Source organism: Coregonus lavaretus, assembly GCF_964263955.1.
Source record: "Coregonus lavaretus genome assembly, chromosome: 40".
NCBI classification, from domain to species: Eukaryota; Metazoa; Chordata; class Actinopteri; order Salmoniformes; family Salmonidae; genus Coregonus; species Coregonus lavaretus.
This window is the reverse complement of record NC_140027.1, coordinates 9,076,257-9,098,339: the sequence shown is the minus strand read 5'-3', so window position 1 is coordinate 9,098,339 and position 22,083 is coordinate 9,076,257. Positions and strand designations below refer to the sequence as shown.

Genomic DNA, 22,083 nt, shown 5'->3' with positions numbered 1-22,083 from the left:
AAGAGAGAGAGAGGCTACATTACTTGTACTGAAACTGTTCTCTTCTCTCTTTCAATGCAGCAAAGCGGTCAATGACTTTCTCATTGAAATCAGCCATGCTGAGGACTAGTTTACTAGTTACTTTTTTGATGCGAGAAGTAGCTTGCTGCATGATAAAATTCAACTGATGCACATAGCAATGCACGTAATGGGCATTCTTGAAATGCTCACGTACCTTTTGCTGCACACCAGCCTTCTCTCGCCTCATCACACTGGCTCCATCGTAAGCTTGCGCAATGAGTTTGACTTTCTCGTTGTCGGCAAAAAGACCGTTCAGTCTCTCCAAAAGCACACTGGCGATTGAGACTGAGGTTGATTCCGAGATGGGAAGGAACTCAAAAAAGCGCTCCTGCACTTTGTGGTTGTACCTCAGCACCAGCTGTGTCTGTGTAGAAACGTCTGTGGTCTCGTCAGCTTGAATAGCTACGAAGTTCGCCGACTTCACCTCCTCCACAATATGTTCCCTCATGACCGCTAGCATACACTCCAGTAGCTCGTTTTGAATGGTCTTTGATGTGAACTTCTTTCAAAGAGACAATCGAGTTGCACTGAACGCTAGCCATCTTTGATAGTAGTACGTGAATTGATTGACGCTGCTACCCGCTCTTTTCTTAGTTACGTTCATGGTTATGTTACGTATGACGAAAGCGCGTAAGTGCAAGCCCTCAGAAACCCATAGAGATTGTATTGAAAGCTCTGATATTTGAAAAAAAAAGATTTTACATGAGAGGCTATGAGAGACTTCTGGGCGATTTTCAACCTGACTGAAATCGCCCCAAAACGGGCGGGGCCATTTGAAGCACGAATTTAGCCTGATTGGACATTTAGTGGCAGATCAGACGTCTAGATTAGAACACTGATAACTACTGTTGCCGTGATATAATTGATTAGAAAAAAAATCCCTTGCTTTTCCCGTTTGGCAGTGCGTCGCCCATATCGCCCTAATGAACACACCGCCCCTGGTGGTGCCCCTTGCTTAGTTGTGTTGCAGACTCTGGGGCCTTTCAGAACAGGTGTATATCTACTGAGATCATGTGACAGATCATGTGACACTTAGATTGCAGACAGGTGGACTTTATTTAACTTATTATGTGACTTCTGAAGGTAATTGGTTGCACCAGATCTTATTTAGGGGCTTCATAGCAAAGGGGGTGAATACAAATGCACGCACCACTTTTCCGTTATTTATTCTTTTAAATTTTTTGAAACAAGTAATTTTTTTCATTTCACTTCACCAATTTGGACTATTTTGTGTATGTCCATTACATGAAATACAAATACAAATCCATTTAAATTACAGGTTGTAATGCAACAAAATAGGAAAAACACTAAGGGGGATGAATACTTTTGCAAGGCACTGTACAAAATGGGACCGATGCCTCTGCTTGGCACTCAGAATTAAGGAGCTGGATTGATGGTATAGCCCTTTGATAGACAGAACGCTAGTCTAACGCATATACAAATTACGTGTGATTTCACAACCTCTAACTGGTATTATAGTTACTGTATGCTTTAAAAAAAGAAAAATAGCTTCCTGATAACTAACATGTTACTGTACTAACAAGAAAAAATACACAATGTACACCAAACTTGTAAAAAAAAAGTTTAATAGGACAGCTGTACAGAATGTAAATGTTCTTGTTTTTTCTCTGTCACCGCACAGCTGCACACACAGTACATGCATTAACCTTATGTAAAACTCCTATGGTGGGCTGTCAACCCTCTTATGGGGAGAATGAGGTCATCAAAAGGCGCTGGGCCAACTTCTCTCCAGATGGGCTTGTGGCAGCCAAACACCAACAACCTGGCGTTATGCCCAACAACCTGTACACCTTCACAGTAATAATCAGCTATAACTGGTCATCAAGAGCACCACTGGAAACGTGTACTTCAGATAATACGTCTATATTTCAGGTATTTATTTACAATACAAAAAATCTAATGTTACTTTTTATCAAACGTATCAGAAAATAATGGCAAAATAATTTGGTAGGTTTCAAATACACACCGTAACAGTAACAAGGTCAAAGGACTAGATAAGTGTAAGCAATAGGATAACAACTCCACCTAACCAACCAGAGAACTACAGTAGAGATCACTATCATATCCTTACAAACTACCCAATCCTCTCAGATCTGCCAGAGGGGAACTGAGCAGTAGAGGCCTAGCAATCTGAATGGATTTGGCCACAGAGTAACTCCCAGCCGGATGCAGCTTATCATTCTTCCTTTAAAGAGGAAGTTGGAAGGCACACGTGTCACAACCTCTTTGTGCAGTTAGCAGGAGAATCTACTGTTCTTTCTTCCGTCCTCACAAGTTCCTCTCCACACAGCTTCCGTCCACCACGTCTGGACACCGGCACGTGAAGCCACCGCGGCGAGGTAGACAAAGGTGTGAACAGCCTCCGTTGTTCGAGCAGTAGTTATACGCTGCGGGAGACATTTGGATAACATTAACATCATTTACAGCAGTTTCTAGTCATTTGGCACAACGGTACTTTGAAATCAAATGCACACTACATATGGTCTGAATAAGAGCAAACCCCACCAAAAGCAGTAGTAGGGATATTCACAGTGCTATAACATACAGGCCCTCCTGTAGCTCAGTTGGTAGAGCATGGCGCTTGCAACGCCAGGGTTGTGGGTTCGATTCTCACGGGGGGCCAGTATGAAAAATGTATGCACTCAATAACTGTAAGTCGCTCTGGATAAGAGCGTCTGCTAAATGACTAAAATGTAAAATGTAATACACAGCTACATACTCTTACACTAAAAAAAGTGTTTAATTGATAACATGGGACATTTACACACCCAAAAAACATTCACTGTATGCTTTGGGAGGGATTCAGGCTCCCAGAGTACTTTGAAAAAGACAGTCAGGACAGATTTACGCTGTTCATGTATCTAGAATTGGATCTGCGGTCTTGGTTCTGCAGTAATGTAAACCAGACTGAGGGCTCTATTCAATCAAATCAAATTGTATTTATCACATGAGCCGAATACAACTGGTGTAGACTTTACAGTGAAATGTTTGCTTACAAACCTTTCCCAACGATGGAGAGTTAAAAAAATTATAATCAAATATGAAATAGAAACTTACACGAGGAATTAAATAAAATACACAAGAATGGAGCTATATACAGGGAGTACCAGTGCCAGATCAATGTGCAGAGGTACAAGGTATTTTAGGTAATTATGTACATGAAGGCAGGGTAAAGTGTCTAGGCATCCGGATAGATAATAATAAGAGTCAAATAAAGAACAGTAGCAGAAGCAAATGATGAGTGTAAAAGTGTTTGTGTTGTCTGTTATTTTTTTATACATTTTTTTATGTGTGCATATGTAGTGTTTGAATGTGTGAGGGATTTGTGTGGGAGTGACAGTGTAGTGTGTGTGAGTGTGTATATGGTGTGTATATGTAGTACAGCGAGTGTGCGTAGAGTCAGTGCTAGATAGTCAGTGCATATAGTTTGGGTACCATTAATTAACAATTTAGCTGAAAACAGACTGTCTTGATGAATGGTTAAAAGCAGTTGGCCAACGGTTGGCCGTCCTAAAGCCTTTGCTCACACAACATCGGCTGTCATTTTCTGTTAGTTTCCCGACAATTCTGCATGTTGAATGGCCACCGTTCGTCGACACTCAACAGGCGATCAACTGCACACAGCCGACTATCTATACTATAAGTACTTACTGTACTACTCATACTGTACACAAAATAAGAACAGCCCCCCATGGTGGATTGGACCAGACCAGATAAATCCAGCGGGAGCTCAGATGTACGAATATGGCAGGCGGTGCACATTCCACCAGACCCGAGTAATTGCATCCAGACAATGTGAGGATATATATGTAGGAAGGGGGGGTGGGAAAATCGGAGGTTGCTGAGTAAAGTGAATCTCTGCATTACGATTATGAGACTCTCAGCTGTACCCATGTACAGCTGTGTATTTAAAGCTATGTATCCAATTTCACTGATTCTGCTTCAGTGCTATATAACTAGTCTAGAACCACAACCATTAGAGTTGGGATCAATTCCCTGTCAATACAGGAATAGAATTGGACATAAATTCAGATCACATAAGTATGTGTTTATTGTATAGACCTAGACCAGTGGTCACCAAGGCATTCTTAGTCGATCACCAAACATTTCTGTAGAAAAACCGAAGATAAATGCATAAAGGATTGCGGTCCCTTTGTTTTGTGTTGGCTGTTGGCGGTAAGTGCACTTGATTTAGAAGCCCTGCGCACCGGGATGCAAAGTGTTCCCATTTTGAACCATTTAATTTGTCTGAAAAGATCAACTCCGCCTACCCGGCAGACCAGGAGATCTTTGGCTAAATTGAGTGTGCTACTGCGTTGGCCAATTGGATAGCTCAATTCACCGTGCCTACCTACAGCTTCCATAACCCCGGCCACAGCAAAGGTTGATACTAGCCTACAAGAGATTTCATAACTTTTAAAACCATGTCTGAAACTGTCAAAGAATACAGAAAATCGCTGCTGTTTTTATGAGTGAGTTCATGTCAAAGTTTTATTCAGCACTGTCAACACTGGTTTTATTCAACACTATTACAAAACATAAAACGCGTTTCTCTCTACTTCCACTCGCTTTGCAGCTGCAATGAATGAGTAGCCAAGTGTATCGATAGCCCTGCGTTTTTATTATTATTAGCAGCTCGTCGTGTCTATTTTAATATCGAAGAATATTTCACTTTCTCTTGTCATGGGAACAACATTAATTTGTGCCTGAGGCAGATGTGCCTGAGGTGACTCGAGTTTCGCCATCAGCTGGAAGACTGTGTCCCCTCTCTCTGGTCAGCCTCACCGGAGGAAAGAAAAGAGAGAGCAGGGACCGTGAGAGGCAGACCCTCTACTGCTCTCTCCCTCCCTCCGCTCCCTCCGCTCGAGACTAATGCTGTGTTCAAAACAACTGGGAACTCGGAAATCTCAGACTTCCGACTTCAGTGCTTTCAAGACAACTGGGATCTCTGAAAAAAACTAGATCCGACTGGGGAAAATTTGTTTTGATCCGTCATCCAACTCGGCATCATTCTAGAGCTCCAACTTTCCGACCTGATGTTCACTGACGTCATAATTTGACCTCGTTTTTTCCGAGTTCGCAGTTGTATTGAAAGCACTATGACCATCAGATGCAGGTACCTACCATCAGTCCAGTAAAATAAAAAAGCAAATTATTTCAATTTATGCTCAGCTGTGCCTCGCAAGTGCTACACCAACTGATCTATTTTGTTATCAAAGCTTGTGTTTTGAAATATAAAATGGTCAGAGAAGAACAATATTGGCAGGCCTGGCATGGCATATAGCCAATATGCTGTGATAATGTATTAGGCCTACTGCACAAACCTAATTCCTACAGAACTGTTTTTATTAGGTTAAATGTAAAAACATTTAAGTCATGTTTTTTTTTTTTTTATCTGAGCGGCAGATCTCGGCTTCCATTTTGACTACGAAAGTGATCTTAACTCAGAAAAGGTTGGTGACCACTGACCTAGATAATGTCCCAAATGGCACCCTATTCCCTTTATAGTGTACTTATTTTGACCAGAGCCTATAGGGTGCCATTTGGGATACAAACCAAGGCTATTGAGAGAGCTAGGAAGTGTGAGGAGGCTTACCTTGTGGGCATTGAGTTGGGGTCGTGGCAATGCCATACACTCGCGAACGCTTCTGTGGCAGAAACTCGTCCGTCTCTCTGTCCGTTGTGCGGTCCACGGCTACCACCGCTTCCCTGGCAACAGCAAACAACATTATCAGAACATTCTCTAAACATTCGCTGGGCCCCCCGGGACCACACACCAACGTTTGAGCCACGTCAAATAAACATTGGCATTAAACAAACTTAGACATTTATGAGACACTCACGTTTTTAAATAAATAGTACAGTTTCAAATGGCTTCTACCATTCTTATGAAGGCTCTTACTCTATTGACTACCATGAAAAAATTAATTCTACATGAAAATAATCCTTTCTATCATTCATTGCCAAGGTTATTGATTTATTTTCATGAATCTATTGAAAAGGGGGTAATATACTGACCTGGTGTATTCAAACCTGAGCATTTTATGTAATGGGAAATGTATGCATGCTCATGAAAAAGGTGTGTATGAATGAAGGAATGAATTAATTAATCAAATCAAATTGTATTAGTCACGTACACAGCTTACAGCAGGTATGAAAGGTGCAGTGAAATGCTTATTGTTACACATCATGAAATATATTCAGGCACAAATTACAGACAGTAGCCGACAATTAGCTAATTAGAACTCAAATAATTGATCATGGAATGTATTTTAATGTGATTTAAATATATAGGGATACAGTGGGGGGAAAAAGTATTTAGTCAGCCACCAATTGTGCAAGTTCTCCCACTTAAAAAGATAAGAGAGGCCTGTAATTTTCATCATAGGTACACGTCAACTATGACAGACAAATTGAGGAAAAAAAATCCAGAAAATCACATTGTAGGATTTTTTATGAATTTATTTGCAAATGATGGTGGAAAATAAGTATTTGGTCACCTACAAACAAGCAAGATTTCTGGCTCTCACAGACCTGTAACTTCTTCTTTAAGAGGCTACTCTGTCCTCCACTTGTTACCTGTATTAATGGCACCTGTTTGAACTTGTTGTCAGTATAAAAGACACCTGTCCACAACCTCAAACAGTCACACTCCAAACTCCACTATGGCCAAGGCCAAAGAGCTGTCAAAGGACACCAGAAACAAAATTGTAGACCTTCACCAGGCTGGGAAGACTGAATCTGCAATAGGTAAGCAGCTTGGTTTGAAGAAATCAACTGTGGGAGCAATTATTAGGAAATGGAAGACATACAAGACCACTGATAATCTCCCTCGATCTGGGGCTCCACGCAAGATCTCACCCCGTGGGGTCAAAATGATCACAAGAACTGTGAGCAAAAATCCCAGAACCACACGGGGGGACCTAGTGAATGACCTGCAGAGAGCTGGGACCAAAGTAACAAAGCCTACCATCAGTAACACACTACGCCGCCAGGGACTCAAATCCTGCAGTGCCAGACGTGTCCCCCTGCTTAAGCCAGTACATGTCCAGGCCTGTCTGAAGTTTGCTAGAGTGCATTTGGATGATCCAGAAGAGGATTGGGAGAATGTCATATGGTCAGATGAAACCAAAATATAACTTTTTGGTAAAAACTCAACTCGTCGTGTTTGGAGGACAAAGAATGCTGAGTTGCATCCAAAGAACACCATACCTACTGTGAAGCATGGGGGTGGAAACATCATGCTTTGGGGCTGTTTTTCTGCAAAGGGACCAGGACGACTGATCCGTGTAAAGGAAAGAATGAATGGGGCCATGTATCGTGAGATTTTGAGTGAAAACCTCCTTCCATCAGCAAGGGCATTGAAGATGAAACGTGTCTGGGTCTTTCAGCATGACAATGATCCCAAACACACCGCCCGGGCAACAAAGGAGTGGCTTCGTAAGAAGCATTTCAAGGTCCTGGAGTGGCCTAGCCAGTCTCCAGATCTCAACCCCATAGAAAATCTTTGGAGGGAGTTGAAAGTCTGTGTTGCCCAGCGACAGCCCCAAAACATCACTGCTCTAGAGGAGATCTGCATGGAGGAATGGGCCAAAATACCAGCAACAGTGTGTGAAAACCTTGTGAAGACTTACAGAAAACGTTTGACCTGTGTCATTGCCAACAAAGGGTATATAACAAAGTATTGAGAAACTTTTGTTATTGACCAAATACTTATTTTCCACCATAATTTGCAAATAAACTGGATTTTATTTTCCTCATTTTGTCTGTCATAGTTGACGTGTACCCATGAGGAAAATTACAGGCCTCTCTCATCTTTTTAAGTGGGAGAACTTGCACAATTGGTGGCTGACTAAATACTTTTTTTCCCCACTGTATGTAGCCTATAGTTCTAGGCCTACTGTATTTCTATTTTGATGCAGTCATCTCTGTTTTTATTTGAAGCATATTGTTATCCTTGGCTTGTTTGTAACAATTGCAAATACATTGGCGACTTTGTATTTGTAGTCAACTTCGTTCTGCTATCGTCAGTCACAGAGAGACAGATAGGCCTAAACATCTTGATTCTATGTATAGCAGAGATTTTCTGTGTATAGTAGGAGAATCTACGGAAGGGCAAAAAAGCATCTAACGACGCACTTAGCTGTTCTACGAGTGGTCTGAGGCAGTCTGTAAATAACAAGCATTTTCAAGTGCAACTTTAGTAACAATAGTTTTAGGAAACAGCTCGGAGATTTAACGATGCTCCTACAAAGGTTCAAACGATGAACTTAGCCTTAAGATGCTTTTGGGAAACCGGGCCCAGGTGATCATACCTTCTCCAGTCAGTGTAGTAAAGGTTCCTCCCATGGGATACGATGGCGAAAGGATACTGAATCCCCTCCACAATAGTCCTACGGTTCCTACCGTTGGGGTCCATACACTGTACCTTACGAGTACCTGTAAAGGTTTAAAAAAACATGCAGGAGTCAAACCAACATCCCTGCTGCTAGCACCATGCTCCAACTAACTGAGTCATCTGAACTGCCTCAGTACAGTGGGATTTTCCCATGGATTGCTACATAGCATGTTTAGCTAACGATATCAATAGTGTTAGCATGTTTAGTGTAGCGTCTTTACCGGCATCGATAGGGTTAGCATGTTTAGCATAGCTTCTTAACAACATCAATAGTGTAAGCACGTTTAGCATAGCTTTTACAGATAGTGTTAGCATGTTTTATAACTTCTTACTAGCATCGATAGTGTTAGCATGTTTAGCGTAGCCTCTTACCAGCATCGGCCCAGCACAGCTGCTGGCTCTCAGGGTCGTATGTAAGGCCGTTGGGCAACCCCAGGTCGTCCTTAACCAAGACTGTCCTGTCGGTTCCGTCCATGTTGGACATCTCGATCTTGGGCCCGTCTCTGTTCCAGTCTGCCCAGTAGAGTCGTCTGGACAACAAGCCAGAGAAAACATGTTCTTGTCATGATGCTTAGAACCATATTTTTAAACCAACAGCTTTAAAATGAACACAGCACTGGGGATTTCTGTTGTCAAACCTACGTTATGCTATCTAAACCATGAAAAGGCTAACCTGCCAGATTCACTAGCGAAATCGTTCCAGGCCTTAGCGGTTAAGAACAATATATATTCAGCACAAAGAACTAACTGCTTATTTAATCACAAATTTGCAACAAAGGAATCAAAGTCAGACATTGTCCAAAGACACGTACCCATAGGAGGGGTCAGCGACAATGGGCCGGGGGTTTACCAGGTCGGTGTCGAAGAGGACACGGCGCTGGCTTCCGTCCAGTTTGGCCACCTCAATCCTGTCCTTCATGGAATCCGTCCAGAACATTAGCCGGGCCAGGTGGTCGATAGCCAAACCCTCTGGGCTCTCCAGGTCTAAGGAAGAGAGAAGGAGGACATCATTACGCCTAGTTGAGACAGAAACGACTGATTTTCTATGGGGGTCATCAGGGATGGCTCTGGCCAGCCGGGCTAGTAGACCGCAATTCCTACAAGCCCGGGTCCTAAATCTGTGGGATATTTAAGAAGACAAAATGTCACTAGCCAGCCAGCAAGCAGCAAGCCAGCTTTATTTCCATCCCTTGGGGTTATACACTACATTACCAAAAGTATGTGGACATCTCATTCCAAAATCATGGGCATTAATATGGTGTTGGTCCCCCCTTTGCTGTTATAACAGCCTCCACTCTTCTGGGAAGGCTTTCCAGTAGATTTTGGAACATTGCTGAGAGGACTTGCCATTCAGCCACAAGAGCATTAGTGAGGTCGAGCACTGATGTTGGGTGATTAGGCCTGGCTCGCAGTCGGCGTTCCAATTCATCCCAAAGGGGTTCGATGGAGTTGAGGTCAGGGCTCTGTGCAGGCCAGTCAAGTTCTTCCACACCGATCTCAACAAATAATTTGTATGGACCTTGCTTTGTGCATGGGGGCATTGTCATGCTGAAACAGGAAAGGGCCTTCCCCAAACTGTTGCCACAAAGTTGGAAGCACAGAATCGTCTACAATGTTATTGAATGCTGTAGCTTTAAGATTTCCCTTCACTGGAACTAAGGGGCCTAGCCCGAACCATGAAAAACAGCCCCAGACCATTAGTCCTCCTCCACCAAACTTTACAGTTGGCACTATGCATTCGGGAAGGTATTCGTCCGTCGGACTGCCAGATGGTGAAGTGTGATTCATCACTCCAGAGAACGTGTTTCCACTGCTCCAGAGTCCAATGGTGGCGAGCTTTACACAACTCCAGCCGACGCTTGGCATTGCGCATGGTGATCTTAGGCTTGTGTGCGGCTGGCTGCTTGGCCATGGAAACCCATTTCATGAAGTTCCCGACTAACAGTTATTGTGCTGACGTTGCTTCCAGAGGCAGTTTGGAACTCGGTAGTGAGTATTACGTGCTACGTGCTTCAGCACTCGGCGGTCTCGTTCTGTGAGCTTGTGTGGCCTACCACTTCACGGCTGAGCCTTTGTTGCTACTAGAGCTGACCGGGGCAGCTCTAGCAGGGCAGAAACGTACTTGTTGGAAAAGTGTCTCCCGAGTGGCGCAGTGGTCTAAGGCACTGCATCGCAGTGCTAGCTGTGCGACTAGAGATCCTGGTTCGAATCCAGGCTCTGCAGTAGCCGGCCGCAACCGGGAGACCAATGGGGCAGCGCACAATTTGTCCAGGGTAGGGGAGGGAATGGCAGGCAGTGAGGTAGCTCAGTTGGTAGAGCATGGCGTTTGCAACGCCAGGGTTGTGGGTTCGATTCCCACGGGGGGCCAGTATGAAAATAAAAAAGAATAATGTATGCACTAACTGTAAGTCGCTCTGGATAAGAGCGTCTGCTAAATAATGTAAATGTATGACGGTGCCATGTTGAAAGTCACTGAGCTCTTCAGTAAAGCCATTCTACTGACAATGTTTGTCTATGGAGATTGCATGGCTGTGTGCCCGATTGTATGCAACGGGTGAGGCTGAAATAGCCAAATCCACTAATTTGAAGGGGTGTCCACATACTTTTCTATATATAGTGTACATTGAAAGACTACCAAGACAATGAATGGCAGTCCGTCTTGTTTCACACATGTCAAAAGATGGTGTCTCCTTCCTACAGGCTGACCTGAGACCTGTGTACTGTGCACCTGTTGTGACGAGAGAAATTATGTCTCCTCCCTCCAGGCTGGCCTTGCTGATGGAGGGCCCTGTGATGTCCGTCCAGTACACCATCTTCTCCACACAGTCGTAGGCCACAGCAATCGCCACTCTGTCCTGGGAGCAACACATAGAGACAGACGGTTTTATTGATTTATTGATTAATGGTTTATTTAGATCGGGACAGATACAAACACATTGAAACATTCAATAGACCAATCATCTGATGCATTGCACCATAGTAGCGTGTGTAGCTGGCCTGGCACAAAAAAAAAAGTCCTTGTGCTTTCCCTTCTTAACTGCTAATTGGAAACCATGCGAGCGTCAGAATATAGGATGTCACACACACTCAATAGAGCCCCTGTTCAAAGCAAGAGAACATTGCATTAATGTTATACTACTTTAATAGTGTTAATGTTAATATCTCACCCCATTCATTTCACAGATGGATTTCAACAATTTACATAAGACGTACACAATGTTACATTACATTACAAAATGGCAGAATGCGGCTAGCCAAACAGTTGAAGCTTTTATTGGGAAGAATCCCTCTGTATGTCCAGTTACATGTTCTGCCAGACCCATTCCACGCTAGTGAGAAGAAAGAGGAAAAGCCTGGGGACGAGTATGGATGGTCAACTCACACAATCAGGAGATTGTTCAAGTGGCATTTGGGAAATTCCAGAGAGTGGGTGCGTGGACCCACAACACCCATCAACGCACTCTCAGTCCGGCCAAAGGAAACATCTGACATGCGAGGAAGAGATTATCAAATCCCCCTCTTTTCATTCAACCTAAGACTGGGGGTCTGAGAAGACAGCTCTGGCCATCTGGTGAGCGGCCATCTTGACAAAGCGTGGTAGGCCGGCGCTTACAGAGGAGTGAGTTACTGACTGAGTGAATCACTAACTCGAGAAGAGAGTGAGTGAGTTAAAGTTTGTGAGTCAATACAGTGGGGAAAAAAAGTATTTAGTCAGCCACCAATTGTGCAAGTTCTCCCACTTAAAAAGATGAGAGAGGCCTGTAATTTTCATCATAGGTACACGTCAACTATGACAGACAAAATGAGAAAAAAAAATCCAGAAAATCTCGTTGTAGGATTTTTAATGAATTTATTGGCATATGATGGTGGAAAATAAGTATTTGGTCAATAACAAAAGTTTCTCAATACTTTGTTATATACCCTTTGTTGGCAATGACACAGGTCAAACGTTTTCTGTAAGTCTTCACAAGGTTTTCACACACTGTTGCTGCTATTTTGGCCCATTCCTCCATGCAGATCTCCTCTAGAGCAGTGATGTTTTGGGGCTGTCGCTGGGCAACACAGACTTTCAACTCCCTCCAAAGATTTTCTATGGGGTTGAGATCTGGAGACTGGCTAGGCCACTCCAGGACCTTGAAATGCTTCTTACGAAGCCACTCTTTCGTTGCCCGGGCGGTGTGTTTGGGATCATTGTCATGCTGAAAGACCCAGCCACGTTTCATCTTCAATGCCCTTGCTGATGGAAGGAGGGTTTCACTCAAAATCTCACGATACATGGCCCCATTCATTCTTTCCTTTACACGGATCAGTCGTCCTGGTCCCTTTGCAGAAAAACAGCCCCAAAGCATGATGTTTCCAACCCCATGCTTCACAGTAGGTATGGTGTTCTTTGGATGCAACTCAGCATTCTTTGTCCTCCAAACATGACGAGTTGAGTTTTTACCAAAAAGTTCTATTTTGGTTTCATCTGACCATATGACATTCTCCCAATCCTCTTCTGGATCATCCAAATGCACTTCAGACGGGCCTGGACATGTACTGGCTTAAGCAGGGGGACACGTCTCGCACTGCAGGATTTGAGTCCCTGGCGGCATAGTGTGTTACTGATGGTTGGCTTTGTTACTTTGGTTCCCAGCTCTCTGCAGGTCATTCACTAGGTCCCCCCGTGTGGTTCTGGGATTTTTGCTCACCGTTCTTGTGATCATTTTGACCCCACGGGGTGAGATCTTGCGTGGAGCCCCAGATCGAGGGAGATTATCAGTGGTCTTGTATGTCTTCCATTTCCTAATAATTGCTCCCACAGTTGATTTCTTCAAACCAAGCTGCTTACCTATTGCAGATTCAGTCTTCCCAGCCTGGTGCAGGTCTACAATTTTGTTTTTGGTGTCCTTTGACAGCTCTTTGGTCTTGGCCATTGTGAAGTTTGGAGTGTGACTGTTTGAGGTTGTGGACAGGTGTATTTTATACTGATAACAAGTTCAAACAGGTGACATTAATACAGGTAACGGGTGGAGGACAGAGGAGCCTCTGAAAGAAGAAGTTACAGGTCTGTGAGAGCCAGAAATCTTGCTTGTTTGTAGGTGACCAAATACTTATTTTCCACCATAATTTGCAAATAAATTCATTAAAAATCCTACAATGGGATTTTCTGGATTTTTTTTCCTCAATTTGTCTGTCATAGTTGACGTGTACCTATGAGGAAAATTACAGGCCTCTCTCATCTTTTTAAGTGGGAGAACTTGCACAATTGGTGGCTGACTAAATACTTTTTTTCCGCACTGTAAGTAACTTCCCACAGTGCTTGTAATGAGTGATGTGCAGTGCTTGACTGATTAACTGACTGACTGACTGTCTGACTGAGAATGTGAGGTGAGTTGAGGTGCGTCAATGTGGAGCCTCACAGGCAGGTGCAGCAGGGCTTTGGCCTCCCCTTTGTTCATGCTGTATCCGTCCAGGGGGATGTACTCGATCTTCCCGCTCTGGGCAAACAGCAAGTGGGTTCCTGGGGCCACAGGAGAGACATCCGGCCTGGTGGTGGGTCCGATCGGGGGAGGAATCACTCCCTGGTCAATACCTGTCAAGGGAGGACAACTGAAGTTACAATGTCATTTCCCACTGGGCACAGACATCCTATCAGCGTCTAGTTTTGATTTACCTATGATTGAGTTTTCAACTAACCTGAATTAAATGTGAAATCAACAAAACTTTCAACCATGCCATTGAATTTAGGTTAAAAGTTACTTTACTTTGATTACTTTTTTCACGTTGATTTAAACACATATAATTTTGGTGTTGAAATGACATGGAAACAATGTTGATTCAACCAGTTTGTGCCCAGTGGGTTCCTACAGTATTTTTATTTAGCATGCAGGTGCAAATGTTGAATGTAATGGAATAGACATGAGTGCTATGAATGCATGAATATGTTGAATATGAATATTAAGGTACAAGCCAAGGATGACCAATCGGCCCTCCATCTTTTGAGGCAGTCACTCACACAAAGGTCTTTGGCCGGGGCCAATTCTAGTGTTGGGGATCTCCTGACCATTGCCGTCCACACACCAGCACTGCCCAATGCTACCGTGGCACTGGGTGGGCTCGTAGGCACCATGCTGGTCGCAGGTAGGAACGTACTGACTGACGGTGGGGCGAGGGCGGAAGAAGGAAAATGAGCCTGTGTTGGAGGAGACCTGGATGCTTTCTCTGTCTCGCTCACACTGCGTCTTCTCACGCTCTGGAATAGTAATAAAAGTAATAGAGGAAATTAAGAAAGGTTTCTAAGAAATTGCTCTTTCTTTTTAAAGTGCTGTTTAGCTTTGGTTTAAATATAATTGCCTTACTGTACGACATGGCACATGGCAGTTCAAAACTAAAGTTACTTGTCCACTACTAATATGGAAAACATGGATTAAGGAGAGAGCAGATGAGCATATGATTCAATGTAGAGTATTTCATTTTTGCAGTCACGTAAATCTTGACATAGGGGACACGGTGACATCTGGAATATAGTGTCTCACTGAAAGACTTATCCCCAGGGTATCAGTCTGGTTAACCACAGACTAGTCATAACAATCTCAAACTGCCGCAAAACATACAATCTGTGCTATGCACAATGTCTGGCCGCAACAATCAACAAAAGCCACCAAAAAAAGACAACCAGTCAACATTGGGAACCGTTGTCTCTGAGGAGGCAAAGATCAAAGCAGTTTTTATCAGACAGTCATCATCCGTCGAAACGCGAGAAAGACAACCAGGTCAACTCTCAAAGGGTCCAGACACTACAGTGTCTACTACAAGTACAAGTTCAGACAAAGGAGGACAAAATGATGCCCCTTTTCAGACAGCTTGTACAAAATATGACAAAACTGTGGAGGCAGAGGAGAAGGAGCTATAATTACGTGGTGGAGAACATACATGCAGTAGACACCTGGATTGGACTTGAACAAAGAGGTAACGGCTGAGAAAGATGCCAACTCACAAACACCCAAGGCTCCAGTACATGACATGAAACCTGAAGCCTATAGAATAATAATGTATAGTATGGAACACTTGAATACACATATCCTATATTCCCAAATATACAGTGGTGAAGGGGAACTAGTAGAGTTGAATCAAAGAGAAAATGGATTGGTTGTTAAGTCAATAGGGGAAAGTCCTCCTTCTTCCTAATACTTCAGTTGTTGTTGTTTATTAAATGTTTCAATTCCTGGTTGTAACTCCAGGGTACCTTTACCTTTATGTTCAACTAACTCGGACTATGGGCCCTGCCCCAAAGTAGTGCACTATTTAGGCCATTAGGGATGCAGCCCAGGAGTCTGTATTCGGGAGTGTAGGAGCATTGGCTCTGTTCCAGCACATCCATGTGACATGTTCCAGGCCTTTGGCCCTAATTGCATGGAGAATAAGCAGCTATGTTGATCTTTCTCGACGGGGATCATATGTTGTGTCAACACCAACCTCCGTTTCCATTCCTTTATCCTCCCTACGTAACATATGTGTGTTGTTATACCCATCCCCGCGCAGGAAGGATGCACAGTGTCAAATGTCAACCTTCAAATGTCTTTCAAGGGGGAAGAGGGAGACATTTGGTCAAGGCACACCAGAAACCAACAGACACTCAGTTCAGAGTGAGTTTCAGAACCCCGAAGCACACACACACACACACACACCCTTCATCCATCCTCCCTCCCACTAACAGTTCCATATTTTAGCACGCAGTCTCATGGAGTCTTATATCAGGCTTATGGAAGTACACACTGTTCAGGCCTTCGCCTCAGTCCATGTTCTACCATGATTAAATAACTTTCTATCAGTGCCAGGTGATGACGCAACACTGATAGACTTGTTTAACTTAGCGAACAGACCTCCATTAGTAAAATGCACTGTATATACTGTTTAGTCCACTATGGCTTGTGTGGACGTTCAATATAAACAGTTAGTCTCTGGTATATTATGCTTTCCTTTGATGACAAATCTGTCTCACTGCCCCGCCTCCCCCTCCCTCTCTCTCTAAACCAAACTAAACTGTTAGGCGCTTCACATGTTCCAGCTGGGGGCACTAAGACAGAACAAGTATAACTACGCAAATCCTTACATTTTGAGTGGAAGAAGATGCCTGATGAGAGCTCTAACTATCCCCATGCAATGTACAGTATTTACATACTTCCGGACATAGCCGTATAATTTAGAGGTTCCTTCTGAATGCATTTCTCTTGCCTTCCCTTGCACATTTTGGACTACACTGCCTCTGGCTGCTGTTTAACTTATTATTATCAGTAGCCTTGTCTGAGACAGAATGGCCCATAGGGTAGGAGCCTATATCCTGTTTCTGCAGCGTGAGCCAGCCCCCTGTCCATTTCCTTAAAGGGCCAATCTGTACAACACAACTTATTAATGTCTCATGAACTTATTTCAACTGCCATACCCCATCAGAACCCAAAATATAAGCTTATTTTACTCCAATGTTTGTAAACATTGTAATTGTAAACAAACAATGTATAGCTTTAAAACATGGTTAAAACTATCATTTTGATGTCATGGATGGTCAGTTCTTGCATCCATAGCTCCATCTATACATTTGAGAATGGTTACATTTCTCCAGCCCCATCCCTGAGCTATTTACCAAAACACTGGCCGGGTGCCCACTTTGTTATTGTTTGAACTGCAGATTCCCCCATTTCTTGAGTCATTGTTATGACTTGACCAGGGATCAAACTTCTGTTTGGTTCCAAATGAACATGACCCCGAGATGAACTCCTCTCACACAACTTGCGGTTTGGAAAGGTGATTTATTTACACCAAAAAGCACAGGGGTTACATACCCGGGGGGCCAGGGGCACACTGGAAGCCATCGCCATGGAAACCAGGGTGGCACTGACAGGTGAAGGAGCCCTGAGAGTTATAACAGACGGCGTCCCGGTGACAGCGACCTTGCTCGCACTCGTCAATATCTGTGTGTGTGAGAAACAACAGTCAATAAGAAACAATAGGGACACAGATGCTAAGTTCAAATGAAAGCAATGTATCAAAATGTTTCAATATATAGCTGAAATATACACAGTCAATAGGAATGTGAATATTAAATCCTGCTATGGAGATATACAAAAAACACACAGTTGTTATTAGTATTGGTAGTGCACTAGACTGTATGCCTATATAAAGTATCTAAATGTGAAACATACATTCATGACATGTCACATCCTGTGTTATGTGATGATGTTAGATGGGGAAAGAAACATAATTCTTTAGAAAAGTACAGTCAATAAAACATAGTAGCTGCATAACTAAAGTACTGTGTACACATGTTGAAGCTTAGCATTCGATAGGGATAGGGAGACCATTCTTTTGGATGCAACTTGTATGTAACACACCCAGCTCTCTACCCCAGCTCACTACCCCAGCTCACTACCCCAACCTCTAAAGTCTATCTCTAAGGACACCAAATGAAAAAGGAGTTATACAAATCCTACATGGAAATTCATACGGCTTTCGTTTGGTGGCCGGCCAAGTCGCATTGGACGAGGGAAAATAAGAAATACAGGGATGGATGAATAAAACGCATGACCAACGAGCTCCCCAGCTGTAGGGCCGGGTTGTGTTTGCATTTCCTGTCCAGGTGGACATATTTCCTCTCGCAGGGGCCTCGATGTGGGTGCATTACAACGAGGAGGACTCAGAGGGTTCAACATAGAGAGACCCAGTGGCGAGTTTAGAGAGAAGACATGGTATGTTTTTTTTAAGCTGAAGGGTGTGTTTCTGTGGTGTCTGGGGGGGTTCCGAGAAAAGCAAAAGACAACTTTATTTTGCATGTTGGACAGTAAAGTTATTCTAATATGGCCTAGTAACTAAACAAGGGCTGCAAAGGCAAGTCTAGACATATCACCTGACGACAAATGTATATTGTTGCCATGAGTGAGTTCAGATCATTTAAGTCAACGGATATGGAATGGATGGATATGGAATAATTGTATTAGTAAAGAGGCTTATCGACTTCTTTTAGATAAAAAAAAGTCCTTCAACCTCTGAAAACAGGACATCAACACCATTCAGTCGAATAAGTTATTAATGGTTTTCTCTCCGCTGGTGTCTGCCGCCACCACACACACACACTCACACACACACACACACACACACACACACAGAACTGTTAAAGTGTCACCCTACCCTGGCAAGTATGACCATCACCCACAAAGCCGGGCAGACAGGAGCAGATATAGGCGGACGCCCCCGTGTAGCTACAACGTGCCCGCTCTGGGATGTCGCAGATATTGGTGCCCCTCTGGCAGTGGTCTATGGGACGGTCCACTTCTACAAGGGATAGGGGGGAAAGGGGGAGGCAGATTTTAGACTTGGTGGAGATAGAAATCCCCTGAATCCTTTGTTTGATGAAACTAAAACCATAAAAATTAGTAGCAAATGTGAGAAAGTTCTCAGTAGACGGTTTTTCTCAGTAGACTGTTTGATAGACAAATGAAAACAACAGATTAATAGACTGATATGGCATAGAAACTCTCTTAAATTGGAGCTTAAGATGAATCTATAAATGCTATGAAAAAATCTGTAAACGGTTAGTGTATTTAAGTGTGTATTAATGTTGTGTGAACTGCAACAGAGTTATATTGGGGGCCATCCAAACAAAAAACAACACAGCTGCAAACACACTTTTTCAGCACTACATACCGACACAGGTCTTGCCATCGCTGGCAAACTGGAAACCATCCACACACTCGCAGCGGAATGTTCCCGGTTGGTTGTTGCATATGGCGTGAGAACCACAGATCTCGGGCGTCTCTCTGCACTCGTCAATGTCTACAAAATGAGCACATTCAATTAAATTCAAACAACTTTATTTGTCCCCTGATGGCAATTCTGTTGCACCAGATTCATGTTTACTGCAAGTCATATCAACAGCCATAATAATAATTACATTATTTCATTGCATATTTGTAATACATTATTTAATGTGATTATTTGTGTCATTTGTAGTTTATGTAGCAATATACTGTACATTACAGTATATTAATAATAGGAATTATTAGTGATGAGACATTTCTGATGACATTGCTTGTTTTCCTATGCTACAGTCTGTCTCAGTCCTGCAATGGTTGTTCATCTCTTTGTGCGGTCTTGCCCTTTAGTAATGTAAAGCGTCTTTGAGTTCTTAGAAAATGCAAAATAAGTCAAATGTAATATCATGACCACTACTATGAAGATGCCATCTTACTAATATTACCTATTTTAGGAAGATCAGTCATGAAAGGTCATGAGCTGTTTTCACATCAAACGTACAGATCTAGGATCAGCTCGCCCAATCCTAACCTTCCCCCAATCCTTAGTGGGGGAAAATGCTCAACAGACCCAAGATCACTGTCTAAGTTTATTAGATAATAATGTAATAAAGTTATTACCATGCATCCTTTAATGAATTACCAGGTAAATACGTAAAATAAAGTATAACCCAAACTTCAATAGACTTTTCCCCATGTCCATTGTGCATCAGCTGCTGTAGGTTTAAGATGGTATGTATAGTGTGCAGGGCCCCTACCATAGCATTGACGTCCGTCCCCAGTGAAACCAGTGGAACACTCGCAGGTGAACTGGATGCCTTCTCCGGGTCTGCAGGCGGCATTGGTGTCGCAGCCGTGTCTGCCGGTGAAACATGGGTTCTGCTCTGGTGGGCCACCTGTCAATCAAAGCAAACGTCCATTCTCTTGAGAGGCAGCAGTGGGATCCGTGTTAGTGGGTGATGCCATCAATGACTAGTTCAGGGTTAGTTCTGATGTTATAGCTAGAATTTAAGTGAAATAGTTGCAGTAAATATGGTAGGGACCAATTGGTTAGACAAACAGCAATTCACTTATAGGTTACATGTAGTCCTTCAGTAAGGCTTTTGTGAGGCTGTTTTCAGATTATGAATTTTGTAAATCAAGGGATCAGGGGAGTTCTACTTTGGTGTTACTTAAGTGTCTTTGGATACTTCAGTCTGAAAAGTCTGAAAAACCACAGTATATAGTACTACAACCTGAAATGAATAGATTCCTAGTAACCCTCACGTTAGTTATTGTTGAAAATGGCTGTTGAATAGCTGGACAATATGTTGTGACATCACACACACCAACACACACATAATGTCTCTGTTTTGTAGACACAGGCATGTAAGACACCTCTCCTGGCTGTTAGAGGGGATGTGCCGACCGCTTATCAGACAGCTGCTTATTAGGGGAGGGGGGATGTTTGAAGTCCCTGCTCCTCCAGACCCCATTGCATCCTCACAGGAAACTCGGCACAGATGTTCCACTTTTGCCAATAAACTCCAGCTGAGTCAAGTTTGCTTGCATAACCTACCCCCGGCCCCCTGACCGCCACCCCCGGCCATCCCCTATGTACCTTTACCCCTCTCCCGGTGCCTTCCTCTTGCCCTCCCCCACTCTCCCCCTTCTTCTTACACCTCCAACCTGCAGTAAATTACCTTGTGTGAACTGAAGCACGGCCCCTTGTTTACCTTAGCCGCTATCTTTTACCCTGTCAAGGGTTTGGGTGTCTTTGAAGGGCCAGCTGAGGAAATACTTGGTTTTTGGTTTACCTACGGATAATGTTACACTATAGATAATGACTATTCATTTGGCTCGCATTCCATACTGTGTATAGTCAGGAATTCAAACGCTCTTGAAGAGAAATGTATGTAATACGATGGTCCATTGAGACAACAAATGAGCGGTAACAACATCACCCAGATGTCTAAAGAAGACACACTTATGAGTAGAGACAGAAGAATCTGTTGGGGAAATGTATACATGGACAAACTACGGCCCGCAGGTCGAATTCGGCCCAGCACCTTCCCTCTTCCTGCCCCGCGGGCCATAGTTTGCCCATGTATGATTAACACTGTTGTTTGCATGTTTCAGAGATAATACTGTTGCTATCAATGTTTGTGGAATAATTTGAGTTGATTCTAAATGATTGCCCAAGTATTTTGGAAGGCTTCATAGTCATATAATGAGGCATGGAGATTTAGTATATTTAGAATTTTAGTAGGATCCCCATTAGCTACAGCCAAAGCTGCAGCTACTCTTCCTGAGGTCCACACAAAACATGGTATAATAATATATAACATTAATAGACAATTACAGCTGAAGGACATAACTACATAACATGACATAATACATAACGTTCATAGACAGGTACAGAACTACATACATTTAAAATAAGAATACACACACTTTCATATTCTTATGCCTTAGGAATCCATGTAACATGTGCTCATAACAAAGGCTACACTGCAGTTATCCATTTCGTTACAGTTGCTTACTGTTGCAATTGCAGGTCCTGATCCTAATCTCTTAGAACCAGCTGTTCTGTAAACATCAGCAAGAATCTCACAACATTAGGAACCACCAGTGTCCTTGGTTTTCCCGTTTGACGTCAATACGCTTCATAATAATAATGTGATTCATAGATGCAAGTGCAACGAAAACGACAATGGAAATGCTACAATTCTTCCAGTTAAGGCTTCAACCACAGTTTTCACCCTAGCAACCATGCCATTCAGCTCATAAATGAGCTACGGATGGAGTTTCCTCCTCGCTTCAATTTAATCCTTCATC

General features: G+C 43.1%; 1 protein-coding gene across 1 annotated transcript in view; it reads right to left on the bottom strand.

The window, feature by feature from the left end:
* Window positions 1–22,083, bottom strand: part of LOC311113725 (nidogen-1-like) — a gene marked incomplete at its 5' end in the record, with an annotated part of 59,443 nt that continues 37,360 nt past the window's right edge. Inside the window, 12 exons of the mRNA XM_084157032.1 lie at window positions 1–2,468; window positions 5,678–5,790; window positions 8,397–8,520; window positions 8,852–9,009; window positions 9,292–9,463; window positions 11,208–11,334; window positions 13,882–14,054; window positions 14,478–14,714; window positions 17,302–17,430; window positions 18,644–18,787; window positions 19,160–19,288; window positions 20,025–20,162. Of these exons, the coding sequence (XP_084013158.1) occupies window positions 2,350–2,468; window positions 5,678–5,790; window positions 8,397–8,520; window positions 8,852–9,009; window positions 9,292–9,463; window positions 11,208–11,334; window positions 13,882–14,054; window positions 14,478–14,714; window positions 17,302–17,430; window positions 18,644–18,787; window positions 19,160–19,288; window positions 20,025–20,162 (1,763 nt within the window). The 3' untranslated portion in view covers window positions 1–2,349. The remainder of the gene's footprint in view (window positions 2,469–5,677; window positions 5,791–8,396; window positions 8,521–8,851; window positions 9,010–9,291; window positions 9,464–11,207; window positions 11,335–13,881; window positions 14,055–14,477; window positions 14,715–17,301; window positions 17,431–18,643; window positions 18,788–19,159; window positions 19,289–20,024; window positions 20,163–22,083) is intronic.